The sequence below is a fragment of the Haemaphysalis longicornis genome, unplaced genomic scaffold (assembly GCF_048455015.1).
Source record: "Haemaphysalis longicornis isolate Haplotype H1 unplaced genomic scaffold, Haemaphysalis longicornis Haplotype H1 scaffold_1, whole genome shotgun sequence".
Taxonomy (NCBI): Eukaryota; Metazoa; Arthropoda; class Arachnida; order Ixodida; family Ixodidae; genus Haemaphysalis; species Haemaphysalis longicornis.
Window position 1 is genome coordinate 449,353,736 of NW_027526203.1, and position 14,253 is coordinate 449,367,988.

At 49.4% G+C, this 14,253-nt stretch overlaps 1 protein-coding gene across 1 annotated transcript; it reads left to right on the plus strand.

The window, feature by feature from the left end:
• The first annotated feature begins 5,436 nt into the window (after positions 1-5,436).
• Positions 5,437-13,836, plus strand: LOC144173256 (eukaryotic translation initiation factor 4E-1A-like). Its single transcript, XM_077701747.1, has 2 exons — positions 5,437-5,650; positions 12,742-13,836. The coding sequence occupies exons 1-2, from the start codon at positions 5,473-5,475 to the stop codon at positions 13,677-13,679; spliced, it is 1,116 nt and encodes a 371-aa protein (XP_077557873.1). The 5' UTR covers positions 5,437-5,472; the 3' UTR covers positions 13,680-13,836.
• The last annotated feature ends 417 nt before the right edge of the window (positions 13,837-14,253 follow it).

Consider the following 14,253-nt stretch of genomic DNA (forward strand, 5'->3'; position numbering starts at 1 on the left):
GGCTCTCAAGACGGTCGGCGCCGGGCACGAACGAGGTACCTCGATCACCCGCCTCCTCAAGACCCACCCACATGTCGCCTTCCCATATAAAGGACGCCCCGCACTCTGCGCTGTCATCTAACATTCTCAATAACCTGGAATCATATGCACCTTGCCCCATGGCGACATCACGGACGCAGAAGAGACAGCCATCGCCCTTGCGGCTGTACAGATCGCTCTCGGTGCCTCGCCTGGAATCATCGTCACTTACTTTCAGACCATTCTGCGGAACATCACCAACAGCAAGTGCAGCCCCCCCCCCCCCCCCCCCCCCCCCCCCAGCTGCTCGCATAATACGCACCATCTCCGAGACACCGCCCCTACCCTTTATGCGTCTCCTTTGAACCCCCGTCCACACGGGCCTAAAGGGGAACATGGTGGTTGGTTGGTTGGTTGGAACCCTTGAATCATGGCGCATACCCAGGCGGGGGATTGGCCAAGAAGCTGCCTGTAACGGTTAGGCTGTGACCCGGTTTATTTTAGAGAAAGAAACAATAAAAAAGAGAAAAAGATTGAGACAACAAAAAAGAAGTTTTGGGATATAACAGAATAGTCAGAAAAAAAAATCATGAATGAAGAAATAGCTGTTTAGCAGGGTATCCGGCCTGTCGCCGCAACAAAGGAGTGAAAGGCGAGCGCAACATCTCTGTGACAAACTCCTAGGACCGAGGCACGCAGGGAAAGAACAACGGTGGAAGATAACGGGAGATTAAGCCGATTAAACGTGTATTCAAGGTCCGATCGAGGAAAAGCTGCGGCAATCCGGAGCCTTGCAGAAAGGACATTGAGGAGATAAAGCCTGACCAGATTTGTGTAGATAAATATTTAAAGGGGGAATGCTGCATCGAAATTTTGTGGTTAATTGCCACCTCGCATTTACAAGATTTTACGAGAAACATCGCGGCGATAGTAACTTTTTGCTAATGACACCAGCGACATGCAGGTGGTGGCGATCGCTTTCTAGTAAAGATAGTAGCTTTGTACAGTCACAAGCAGCGGTACAGTTCACTGGTGCTCCAAGGCTGCAGAACGCAGCACAAGGGAAAAGGAGGTATTGAAGAATGCTACCGAATTTTGTTCACATCAAACCAATTGATCGCTCCTTAATTTTTTCTTTCAGTGCTATTGCTTGCTATATACAGTCTTACCTGATATAAATACTTGTTTTGAAAACCCTTGGGGGAATACAAAATATGCATTAGGCAATTATTTATTAACAATAGTACCAACTGTCGATCTTACGCCAGAAACAACCTAAACGCGCAATACGTGCATAAAGAGAGACATTTTATGACATTTATTTTCTCGTCAGCTAAGAACTTTCCGGCTCCTTTCTGCGCAACTAAACTTTCTGATTGGTGTAAAGGAGAGCGCCGCAAAATTAGTACATTCCAGGAACCCCCAAAATATCGAGGTTGGTTCGAGCCACCAACCATTGGGAACGGTTCCTTTGATTCTTTCCGGTTCGGGTTCAGTTCCAAAATGGCAAAAAAAAAAAATACGGGTTCGGTTCGGTTCCGGTTACGGTTCGAAACCGTGGCTCTCCGATAGAAAAATTTATACAAAAATAAGAAAGAGTTTCTAGGACCTTCACATTTTGATATATTGGACCCCTTTTAGTGACCCTGAAGAATCGTCTTCTGAGTAATGCATTTGCGTTTAAAGGCGAAGCCGACTACAGGGAGTTTAGTGTAAACTTGGTCTTTGTGAGCTGGTTTTCCCACATTGCCTGTTGCGCAGTGAAGTAGGCCATCTACAGAGGGAGTGTGATTACAGAAAATGGCTCTAAGTCTTCTATTATCAAAATTATCCCAACACAAATTCAATGACAATTAGCCGATAAGACGACTCTACCATTGCGCCGATTTTAATTTAATTGCTATGAGTAGTTAGTCCACAGTGGCGTTGTAAACGTCACGGAATTACTGCCTGCTGTCAATACATGGAGAAAACGGCTGTAACTGTTGTTGCTTCACCGGAACCACCCGGAATCAAATTATATGACAGTTTGCTGCGAAAGCGACGCTAACATTACGCACGAGAGAGAAGCCGAAGTTGAGCGGAATCTCCGTAAAGATAACCACAGCTCCGCTGTTTCAGCGGCTTTCACATTCGCTGGGATTGGGTTTATTGTTTATTATGCACGACGAAAGTAAACATAAAACATACCGTTTAAGCAAATCCTTGAGAAATCTGAGTAACAATGTTTTTTTCTTTACCTGCAACTTTTATAACTAGCTGCAATCTTCTTAGTACGGGGCTGTCATTCTACGAACTGCGTATGCTACAGAAAACGCGGCCTTCCTTTCACGTAGGCGCACTGCTGACTCTTTAAAAAAAAACGAAAATTAAATAGTGGAGGCATAATCCTACCCTCGATGCTTTTTTGCAGTCTGGAAAAAAATTATGGAGGATGCTTAGAACCTTCTAAGAATGCGGATGCGAAAGCCCAGTTGGACCTTCTGTATTAATACTAGTGAGGACTTTATCTCGCAGAGAAACGGGTGTGGTTCCTCAGTCCAGGAGCCCAAGTGATGATTTGGTGATCTTTGTCCTTGAGACCAGTGGATGCTGGGTGTCCAGGTCAGGTTAACCCACAACTTGGGTAGGGAAAGAGGGGAGAAAAGAGCTGGGAGGGCTGGGTGATCAGCACACCCGATGATGACGTGGGTTAGGGTGTATGATTGAGGTCAAACTTTACATTCTGTGGGGCGTTGGGTTTGGTAAAAGCGGTGACGCCAGGTAGGGGAAGGAAAAGTGTTCGTGTGAACTCAACAGAGAGTAGTTTCTTTGTGTTTGAGAGGCGAGGACGATGAGGCGAGAGTGATTCTCTCAGGTCGCGGTAATGCTGTGTGATGTCTTGGAAAGTACCCCTCATGAAAATGGACTTTGAGTTTTAATAGACCCCCTATTGAGATCCTATAGAGTCAATAAAAAGTCAATTAAAACTCATCGCTCATAGACTGTGCTCGTTAAAAAGTCAACAAACTTTGTATTGCAAAAACTCAACCAACATTTTATTGCCTTCAAGACACTGAGTTTTAATACACTTCATATTGCGTTTCTATAGAGTGAACCAAATCTCCCATCTTAAAAACTGCGGCCAATACAAAATCAATTAACTGTTTATTGCAAAAATGCAACGTGAATTTTATTGACTTCACTATATTGAGTTTTAACAAACTCTGTATTGCCTTTCTATAGGGTCGATCGAACTCGTAATGTGTGTACTGTGGTCATTAGACAGGCAATAAACTTTTTATAACGAAGACGCAGCAAGCATCTTATTGCCTTCGTTATGTTGAGTTTCAATAGACCCTGTATTGGGTTTCTATAGCCCACCCACGGAGGTCTGGTAGCTTATCGGCGCATATATGTGGGCTGCTATTGCGCCGCCTGCCGCGCTCCATCAACTAAGATCGCGCTATGGATGTCCCATCCCTTCGTCTTGGGAGCACTTAGGAGCGGGGGCGCCTGGGATGGCGGACATCACCGCCGGACTGTTCGAGCCCCTACAAAGCTCCTCTGTTAAAACTTGCCAGAAAACCTGACCCACAGGCAAGAGGACATTACGACTATACTCAATAAGAATTTTATAGAAAGCTAATAGAGATATATTTAATAAAAACTCATCAGACATTCTGTTCAGACTTAGCTCATATGCAACATGTTGTGATGACTGGGCACTATAAGAATTTTATAGAAATCTAATTCAGGTAAATTTAATAGAAACCGCTCAGAAACTCTATTCAAAGCTGACTCACACGCAACAGGCTGGTACGACCATACTCAAACATAATTTTAAGAAAGCTAATGCAGGCAAATTCAATAAAAACTAATCAAAAAGTCTATTCAAACTTTATTCACACGCAACAGGATGTTACAACTATACTTAATAAGAATTTTATAAAAAATAATTGCCATAAATTTAATAAAAATCCGCCAGAAACTGTATTCAAATTTTACTCCCATGCTGTTGTTTTACTCCCATGAGTAACAGGCTGTTGCGACTGTACTCAGTAAGAATTGCATAGAAAAGTTATTGAATTTATTTTATAAAAAACCCCATAAGAAACTCATAAGGAACTACATTCAGAACCGGTAAGGTCTACCGACTTGGCTCTATAGACGTTTAATGAAAACGCGGTGGCCAATTTGTAATGGAAACTCAATAGAAATATTCTATGGAATGTTGACAAAAAGTTTATAAAATTCTTTTGAGCAATATCTATAACAAGTTTATTAAATCCTGGTAACCATTCCTATGACGGGTGACCAGGGGTGGAGTGTCCAAATCGTCGTCGGTAGCCTGAGAAGAAAAGAACGCCGGCCTTATGGTGGGAATACTTGTTGCCCTCCAGTGAAGTGTGACAAGGTCAATGTTCCGGGTGAGGTTAGATGGCTGAGTAGCTGAACGGTTGTTGGGGCCACCTTACCCGACAAGAAGCTACGGCAGGCAGCGTGGGAGTACTGGGATCGGGGACCTTGTTTGGGTGATTACCAGAGCAAAATGGAATTCTTTGGTGACCGAAGTGAAGGGGGTGTTGAGGGGTACTTAATCTTGAGTAGTGACCACTGCCAGATGTCGAGACGGGGTGGGGTAAAGGCGTGCATCTGCGTATGAGATGCCGGGGTGCTTGCCAAATGCCCTTCGGTGGGTTTGGCTACTAGCATATGACGTCTGTCTGGCTGTAGTGCGGAATGCATATTCCTGGGTATAGGGTGAGCAGGGCACGAATGAGTCGGGTGAGGTTCTGTTTCTTCATGGCCCGGTGTCAGTTAGAATTGCGGCGGAGCATATGGGAAACTTGATTAAGTGCTTGTAGGGAGATGAGTGATGGTTAGGTTGTTGCCAGTGTTGCCCTCATTGGTCAAGCCAAGAATAAAGAGCGAAAATCAAGAGTGATTTGCATAGTTTCGCGAACAGAGGCTGGAGGATGCTTCCGAACAATGATGAGGTCACATTTCTGAGGTTGGCAACATCTGTAACATGTGCCCTGCCAGATGATAATGTCTTCAGCGTGCAGGGCATGATGGACGCGGATAAAGGCGCGGAGTTTTCATTGGGGGAGGGGGGCGTCTAGCCTCCTGACAGCGCCGCGGCGGAGCTCGTTTCACTCTCTCGCCATCGCCTGGAGCCTCCTGTTTGGTCCCGTCGGTGCCTTCACTTCTCAAGGCGTCTCGCATTGCACGTGCGGCAGCGGCCTACCCTCCTCCCGCTCTTCTGTTTCCCTTCCCCAGCGCGCGATCCCGGGTTCGTGCCGCGTGCTCCGAATTTATGTACGTGTAAATCTTTATTAAGAAAAGGGGTGGCCAGTGGCCGAGGAAAGGAGGGGGTTGTTGTTTGGAAGTGCACCGAATAAAAAAGCAAAAAAAAAAAAAAAAATAGCACCCTGGGCTCTGCTTCGGCGTCTGCTTCACGAAGCTTCGCGAATGGAATGCAGCGGTGTCGTGACGCGATTGGTCCAACTGTCGCGTGCTCAGAACTACAAGAAACCGCCGCGCCCTCCTTCCTGTGCCAGCAGTATTGTGCATGCTCCTGGTGCTCTCAGCGCGGTCACTCATCATCTCCCGTACCTTCGTTGGAGTCGGGGAACACTGCAGCTAGAAGGTGAGTTGCTTGCTTTGATCGTGCTCTCCGTAATTTCTGCTGAAGCGAGCTTCGTCGGCACGGTTGTAGGATTTAACGTGGGGGGACGCCATTGCAAAAAAATCAAATTCAGGGGGATTTCGCAGGTTCACCTGGGTAGGGCACACATCGAGGCACCCTATAGACCTGGGCTATGAGGCGCGCCGCATAGTGGAGGAGAACGCTCTCCGGGTTAATTTTGGTCTTTGACGTGCGTCGAAATCTCGACACAGCGGGGTTTTCGCTGTTCGTTTCCACCCGAAAAGCGGCCACCGTGGCTAGGATGGAAGCCGCGTCCTTGGGCTCAACAGCACAGCTCCTTAGCCACTACGCCACCACGGCGGGTGGAACGCCGCTCCATCGCTTGCGGCGAGGATGGCGTTCGAGCGCCATCGGTTCGGGTCAACACGTGGCGCTTACGAAAAAATGGCGTCGTCTCATCCACGTGCGCAAAGAATGGAGGATGGCGCAAATGAATCGATGCCGCGTCATTCTGAGATGTGCATCAAAATGCGTGGGTAGGGCGTAAATTTAGTGAGCGACGTCGGTTGCTGATTTTGAGTGTTATATTCGAACTTCTCCTGTTCTGCGCGCTGTTACCCGCCGCGGTTGCTCAGTGGCTAAGGCTTTGTGCTGCTGAACCCAAGGCCGCGGGTTCGATTCCCGGCTGCGGCGGCCACTTTTCAAATGGAGGCGAAGCGCGAAAACTCCTATGTGTTCGAGATTTCGGCGCACGTTAAAGATCCCCTGCAGGTGGTCAAAATTAATCCGGAGCCCTCCACTACGGTGCACCTCATCACCTGTGTAGCGTCGGCGCGTTAATCCCGACAATCAATTGTCACGTAGGATAGAACACAAGGGTTAAAGAAAGGACTTTTATTTAGGCGAACTTGTGCCCGAACAAGACGAGAGAAACAAAAAAGGAGCCCTGCGTCTCGCTCGACCTCCGAGAACACACCGACCGCTGCAGCGCACGTGCGCTCGCGCCTTGGTTGGCGAACACAGACATGCTCGCGCTCCCGCCGCTGAGTTTGCGCTGCCGGTTGTAGCCGGTACTTGCGCGTGCAACGCCGCCCACTTTGCGAGAGCTCCTAAAGCATGCGGCACAATCAATAAAATCCTGCGATGTTGTGCCCACTGCTGCATTCGTGTTGGTCGCGTGCAAGAGGGATCCGACCAAACATTTCGGGATAATTGTGCACAGTTTGGCAAGCTTCGTGGAGCACTTTAATGCAGTCGCCAGTTTAATGGCTGGACTATAATACCCTGCGGGAGTTCGTGTCACTTGGCGTCGGTGAGCACGTTCCCAAGTTCGACCGATCTGCGGGAGCGCCTGCTTGCGTCTACTTGTTACGCGCTTTTGTAGCGTAAGCTAATCTGGCCGAGGTTGAGCAGTTTCGCGTAGACCTTGAAGGGCCATGCTGCGCAAGCGCGAGGAGCATGGATTGGATTTAATTTCGAGTGGATTGGATTATATTGGATTGTATTGGATTGGATTGAAAATCTAATCCAATTGGAGTGCGAGTGTGCAGAGAATTGGGTCTGCACATTCGCCGGTCTGCGATTCCAGAGCAGTGACGTCATAGCCACGGCAGACGCACTGACGCCGGCATGTGCCAAGCTGTGCGCCTCCGTTGCGCAGTAGCTAAGTATGACGCTGCGCTGGAGCCGCTTGATAGCCGTCTCGCGTGGCTACTGCAGAGGCGTGCTGCGCATGCGCGGGGAGCAGTGACTAGACTGGATTGGATTGGAAATCGTTTTATCCGAAGTAAGCATGATAATCAGGTAATCCTAGACAACCAGGAAACCTAAGAATAACCAGCTGTACCTTAGCCCACGCTACGTATATCCTGGCATAGCCGAGCTAAGCCACTGCTAACTTTTTAATGACATATTGAGCGAAAGAACTGGCGTCTGCTGCAAAAAATAAAAATAGCGGCTCCTTCGGAAGCATTTCATCGTACGAGGCGTTCAATATCACACGAGGCGTATCATGTCGCCAGCTTTGAGAAGCCGGCGCCCAGCATCGGCACTCCCAATGGAAAAACGACCCCTTTCGGGGCGTTCCAGCACGCAAGCTGAAACTCAGCTCAGCTAGTATGCAGCAGATGGAAGGTGGTGAAGAACAAGCAGGGAGATTCACCGTCCGTGTTAACTCTCCCACTATACACGGTGGTATGAACGACTCCGAACGAGCATGCAGCGGTGCGGTGCAGGCCATTCGAAAGCGCTAAGCAGAGTGGTCTCCGGCGGCAACCTTGCAAAGCCCTTCGACAAAGCGAGGCGAATCAATTGCATCTCAGGCGTTCAACTGGGCGTTCGTGGTTTCGCATCCGTAACCCACAAGGAGTGCCTATTGGTGCCTTCGGATTTTTTTTTTCTCTTGGGGGTTCAACGAGTGAGTGTCCACTTCCTTCGGGTGCACCGCGGCGAGATTTGAATATCATGAAGATGAATCGATTTAATTTTGCAATTGTCATATGACCGCGTTTGGGCGCCCGTTTGCAACTGAAAATCGGGTGCTTGCCTATAGCGTCGTGTATTTGAACCCATGAACAAAATAAGCTTCGATTGTATTATGGTGTCTAACGGAAAAGACAAAATGATAGGGGGAGGCAGTATGTAGTTTCTGGAAGCGTTTTTTCCCCTTCGGAATATTATTCCGGGATTTACTCGCTAGATAAAGGAAGGCATAGAGAGCTGCTAAAATATTTTTTGGGCACTTAAGTCTGCGTACGTGCTTTGAAGGGGAAAACCGGGCGATACTTGCCTTACTGCGCATAGGCGCGTCTGCCATCGCTTTCGTTCGTTTTTTCGTCTTTTGTGCGAATTACCTTGACAGGCAGACTGGTGACAAACCTCGCAGCTTACTAGGTGCTGCAATTTTACTCACCTGCCGCCATGGTCACTTGGCGTGAGGCACGGACTAGTATTGTGTAACAGGCGTTCCGCCAGTGCCAAGCGAACGTGCGGACATATCGTGGTGGTTCCGCTATACCCGTGAATTCGATGCGAGCTCACAGTAGCAGTAGTAATAAGCATTTTAAACCGAAAGTTTCCTTGGTGGGACCGGTGGCGTCCTGTAAAAAAGCAATGCATTTCCCCATAGACTGGTTGGTTGACCGAAAAGCTCGTAAAAGATCGCTGGACAGTGGACACACGGCGCGTGCGTGTAACCGGGCTTCCACCTTCTTAAAGCGGTTACTGGAAAATCGCGAAAAAGGAATTCCGCATCTAACCTCGACCAGTGGGAAGCAGCGCTGGGATGCTCAAGCCTGCAGGATCTCCAGAAGTCACTCACGGGTCGGGCAGCCACAGTCGCCGAAGCTCTACGGTCTTCGGCCACCAAGCTGCGCTAACCCTTGGTTAAATAAAGTGTTATCTCTCTCTCTCTCTCTCGCTACATAAGACGGTACACGCATCGATCCCGAAGGAGTACGACAGCATACCTTTAGCTCATCACCCACGCATTGCCATACGCTTAGATCGTTCGCAGGTGCGTTTACTTAGTGTGCGAGGAATCGTCGCATGGGCTCACTCTTCGTTAGCGATGTGGGTCTTCGAAGGTTTGGCGATCGATTGGGCGCACTTTTGGCGCAGTTTTGATGCGACAAGGCTATCGGCCTTATCTCAGCTTTGTTTTTTGTTTTTTTCAGGTAGGGATGGCAAAGTTTTATTGACGTAAGTTTTGGAGTGGAGTGGGTTGAGCCTCCTCGGTCCAGAAGGCCACGAGCCCGCGCTTGCATCATCCAGGGCTCTAGTGACGCGGGCTTGCCGCTGCTCGGGCCATTATTTGGTCAGCGCGGTCTCCCATTGCGCAGGGCCGGGCACTGTTAGTGGCTTTGGTGGGAGGTGAGGGTTGTGTGGTGCGGGGTGAGGGGGAAGCAGCAGTGCTGGCATAAGGGTTTCTAGAGGGAGGGGGACATGTGGGGAGTGTAGCGTGGTTATGAAATGTGCCTGTTTGCAGTGTGCGCTAGACGTACGCCCACTAGGTGGGCGGGAGGGCATCGCCTTCTGGAATGCAAGTAGTGGGCGAGGATGTCTTTATTTCTACTCTTTACAGCGGCGGCCAGTAATAATAATAATAATAATAATAATAATAATAATAATAATAATAATAATAATAATAATAATAATAATAATAATAATAATAATAATAATAATAATAATAATAATAATAATAATAATAATATCGTGCTCAGGGCGTTGCACTGCCACTTTTTAAAGTGCAGAGCACTTTAGGCGCTCGCCTTGTTGTCGTAGCTCGCTCGCTGGACCCAAGTAGAGCAACAGGGCGTTCCGTCGTAGCCGCTGTCATTGCGGTGTAACCCAGAGGCTTCGAAAGGCAAGCGGTTTATTTAGTCATAATCGTTCGAAACTCGTCAACCGCTGGCGGTTGTCCTACACCTCGCCGTCGTTTAGCGCTAAGAAAACTGTACATTCGAGGCAAAATATACGTAATCAACCGGCAGCGCCCGCGTTCATTTAGTGAGGAACACTCGTTCGGTTGGTTTTTACGATAGTAAGCGAAAAGAACGTGGCAGTGCAACGCCGTAACGTGCGGGAGGAAATGCAAGCACAAAAAGAACAGAACTCCCGCTGGCGCAGTTTTAGGCAGGGGGCGCGCGAGCACTGCGAAGGCGGGAAATTTGACTTTCTTTGGGTGGTAGCAGTGAGCGGAGAACGGCGACAGCCCATTATGGCGAATCACTGCTCTGCACTTCCGACAGCTTTCACATTGAGTGGAACGGTTTAATTTTTTTCGCTTACTGCCCTAAAAACCAACCCAACGAGCGTTCCTAACTAAATGAACGCGGGTGCTGCTGGTTAATTACGTGTATTTTGCCTCGATGCACCTACAGTTTTCTTTGCGCTAAACAACGGGGAGATGTATGACAAGCGCCAGCGGTTCAGGAGTTTCGAACGCTTATGACTATATAAACCGCTTGGCTTTCGAAGCCTCTGGGTTACGCCGCGGCGACAGCCGCTATGACGGAACGACGCGTGTAGCTCAACTTGGGTCGAGCGAGTGAGCTATACGACAAGGCGAGCCCCTAAAGTGCTCTGCACTTAAAATTTGAGGAGCTCTAGTATCAAATTTGTTCCAGAAATCATTTTTACGATGTCTGCTCATACTGTCCCTGGCGATTCCTCGTAGGGAATTACAAACTGCGAGCGATCCCTTAGTTACAAACACCTTTTAATTGGTAATATACCTAGCGCTTCTAGATTACTTAGCTGTTATCGAATTTAAGGGAAATGGCGCTGCTTCGACCTTTTTGGTTTTGGTCTCACGATGGGCGCTGATGTGGGAGCGGATTTTTTGCTCAAAAAGTTGCTGCTTTTGCCGCCGACTCGTGTTGAGAAGCAGCGATGAAATCTGGATTTTGCAATTCTTTCCTCATTCCTTGGCGTTCGTTATTAAAAATGCGACAAGTTGAGCGTGTTCTATACATTCTAAGCTGCCTGTCAGGGTTGATATTCACGGCCTTATTACAGACCACTGTTGACAGTACTATGCCAATGAATTTTGAATATCAAATAATCGAGAATATTTACGACACTCATAGTACTCTTGCTAACGCGATTTCGCTAATCATTTTATAATCGGCGCAATTGATAGCACACGGTGTAGCTTTGCACTATTAATAGTAATGTAGCTAATTTTCCCGTAATGTTTCACTAAACTGCTATTTTCGTATTAACGACGAACTTTGTGTACGCGTTTGAAGATACGCGTATTGATGGCCATTTTTGTTGGGGAGAGAGAGAGAGAGAGAGAGAGAGAGAGAGAGAGAGAGAGAGAGAGAGAGAGAGAGAGAGAGAGAGAGAGAGAGAGAGAGAGAGAGAGAGAGAGAGAGAGAGAGAGAGAGAGAGAGAGAGAGAGAGAGAGAGAGAGAGTAACTATTTTTATTTATCGAGCAGAGGCTGGATACGGGGCGAGCAGAGGCTCGCCCCGTAGAAGGCATCCCCCTCAGTGGCTAAGGCGTTGCGCTGCTGAGCACGAGGTCGCGGGTTCGATTCCCGGCCGCGGCGGCCGCTTTTCTGATGGAGGCGAAAAGCAAAAACGCCCGTGTGTACGAGATTTCGGCACACGTTAAAGATCTCCAGGTGGTCAAAAATAATCCGGAGCCCTCCACTCCGGCGCGCCTCATCACCTGCGTTGCCTCGGCGCGTTAAATCCGACAATCAATCAATCAAGAAGGCATCCCTAGTCCGGGATGCCTTGACTTCGGCTGGCTGTCCTTGCTAGGGTCACCAGTTCGAGCCGGGTATCCGGGTCCAGGATGGCCAGGAAAGCCCTACACCGCTCGAAGGTGGGGTTGGGAAGTGGGGGTAAGTCTGGAGTACATTGGCACTCCCATACTATATAGTAGAGGGTGCCAGGCAGGGGACAGTGAGCACACGTCTAGGGAAGATTGTTGGGTGGGATCTTGGTAATTTTTCATATGTGGAGCCACCGCCAAGTTGTAGCTTCGTCTCTGAGGCGCCACTGTGGCGGTGGGATGGTGCGGCGAGTTTGCCTGTAATGGGCAAGAATCTCTGTGTAGCTACTCAGTGGGTGGGGCTGATCTTGAGGGGGTACACATGGGCCACCGTCGGCAAGGGTTCAGTGTATCAGATCGGGAGCCGCGGCGTGAGACGCGTCATTGCCGCCGATGGCGACGAATCGCTCATCCGCGGTCTAATTTCCAGACTTTAGAATTGAACCAGTTGAAAGACTGTTCAATTGGCTTAATGTAACATAAATAGTAAATGAACATGTAATGACTGGACTAGATTCTTATAGCCAGTACTCCAATGCTATAGCCTAAAAGGCAAGAACAGCGGGGAAAACAAAATAAGGGGCCTTGTAAGTAAGTTCAAATGTTGAAGTTTTCCTTAAGCGCCTTTTCCTGGGTAAAAGGAAATTGTAACGCGTGTATCAGTGAGAAATGTGATAAGTTAGCTCTGTAAATCGTGGCGACATTCACCGCACCAAGCACACTGCATTATCGTTGCCTGTGCCATTGATAGTGCGCGAATGTTCGCGATATTTTTTCTCACTTATCGTTTGATTTGCACGAACGCAGGATCTGCATTTCTGTGCTCACATCGCAGCCTAAAGATGGAGGCGAAAGGCAAATTCCCGGACTTGGTCGAAGAGGCTCGGACTGCTCAGCAGAATGACCCGGAGCCGGGCGTGTCACCGCAAGACGGACACAACCAGCCACTAGAGTCCGTTCTAGCGGGAGTCGGAAGGAATAAGCCGACGGAGTCGGTGGCTGCAGATGCAAAAAGTGGCGAGCGACTCAAGCTCCTGGGTGCGGAAGCCGGTCACCAGGAGGCGGTCGGGGCCGTGGCGGCGGTAGCTGAGGAAACAGCCGAGCGCCAGGATGGCACCCAGACATCGTCTACAGCTTCGGCAGCACGTCCGCGAGAAGGGCAAGACATGGCCCCCGTCGTAGCGCAAGAGTCGCCTGATAAGCGCCCGCTGAAGCACCGCTGGAGCCTGTGGCTTTGCCGCAAGGACGAGCACCGCAGCTGGGAGGAGAACATGATGGAGGTGACCTCTTTCCAGACCCTGGAGGACTTCTGGGCCCTGCAGCAATACATCGAGCCAGCCAGCAACCTGCGCCCGGGCTGCGACTACGCCCTCTTTCGGTACGGCATCGAACCCTCGTGGAAGGACAGCCGCAACAGGGACGGCGGCCGCTGGCTCTTCGCCGTGGACCGCAGTCAGAGGAACGTGGATAACGACTGGCGCGAGGTCCTACTGTGTCTGATCACCGAGGCGTTCGGCGAGGACAGCGGGGACGTGTGTGGAGCCGTGGTCCAGGTGCGCTGCAAGGAATACGAGATCGCCGTCTGGACGACCAACAGCAGCCGCGAGGTCGCCAACCTCGTGATCGGCCGCACGCTCAAGGAGAAGCTCAAGCTGCACCCTCGCAACGCGATCCCGTACCGTTCCCACACCGACATCATGCGAACGGAGCGCGGGGCCGAGATCAAAGCCAAGTACAAGGCTTGAGGGCGTCTCCAGACAAGCGGGGTTGGCACGTAGCTTTAGAGCAGAGGACTACAACAAGGTCTTCACTGATCATGTAAGGAGCTACCTCTCTGATGAGTCACGCATTGAGAAAGGTTTTGACTTTTCTTGTATTGAATAAACTTTATTTGAAGCCCAATTGTCTCCGTGTCCGCGAATTAGCCAGACGTCCTCAGTCTTGGAGTGCATAGAGGGGGCTGGCCGTTCAGGCCCGTCGGGCCCGTCTCACCTGGTCAAGCTGGAAGCCAGTTTTAGATCTAGTCAGCTGTGGCACCCGCTATGAGGGAAAATGGTGGGGAATGGGAGGGAGGTGGGGTGTGTAGGATCATTCCCACGCGATGTGTTAAAGGGTACCTCGTTCTGAGCAAAACTTGTGGTGGTGCATGTGGTGAATGAGAAGTACACTCTAATCCTGGTAGCCCATAATGTAACTTCTAAACGGAAGTAACCTATAGAATAAAGGTTACAATGGAGCTAATTTTACATTTTCTTTATCCCAGTCCATTTCAAAGGTTACAGGCGTGAAGTTAAAAGCGGTGTAAGGGTTACGTCCCCG

Bases quoted from the DNA above. Each gene is read 5' to 3' on its own strand.
- LOC144173256 (XM_077701747.1), top strand. From the start codon at position 5,473: ATGGAATGCAGCGGTGTCGTGACGCGATTGGTCCAACTGTCGCGTGCT. The intron at 5,651-12,741 runs GTGAGTTGCTTG...GCACGAACGCAG, and splicing joins GGGAACACTGCAGCTAGAAG to GATCTGCATTTCTGTGCTCA.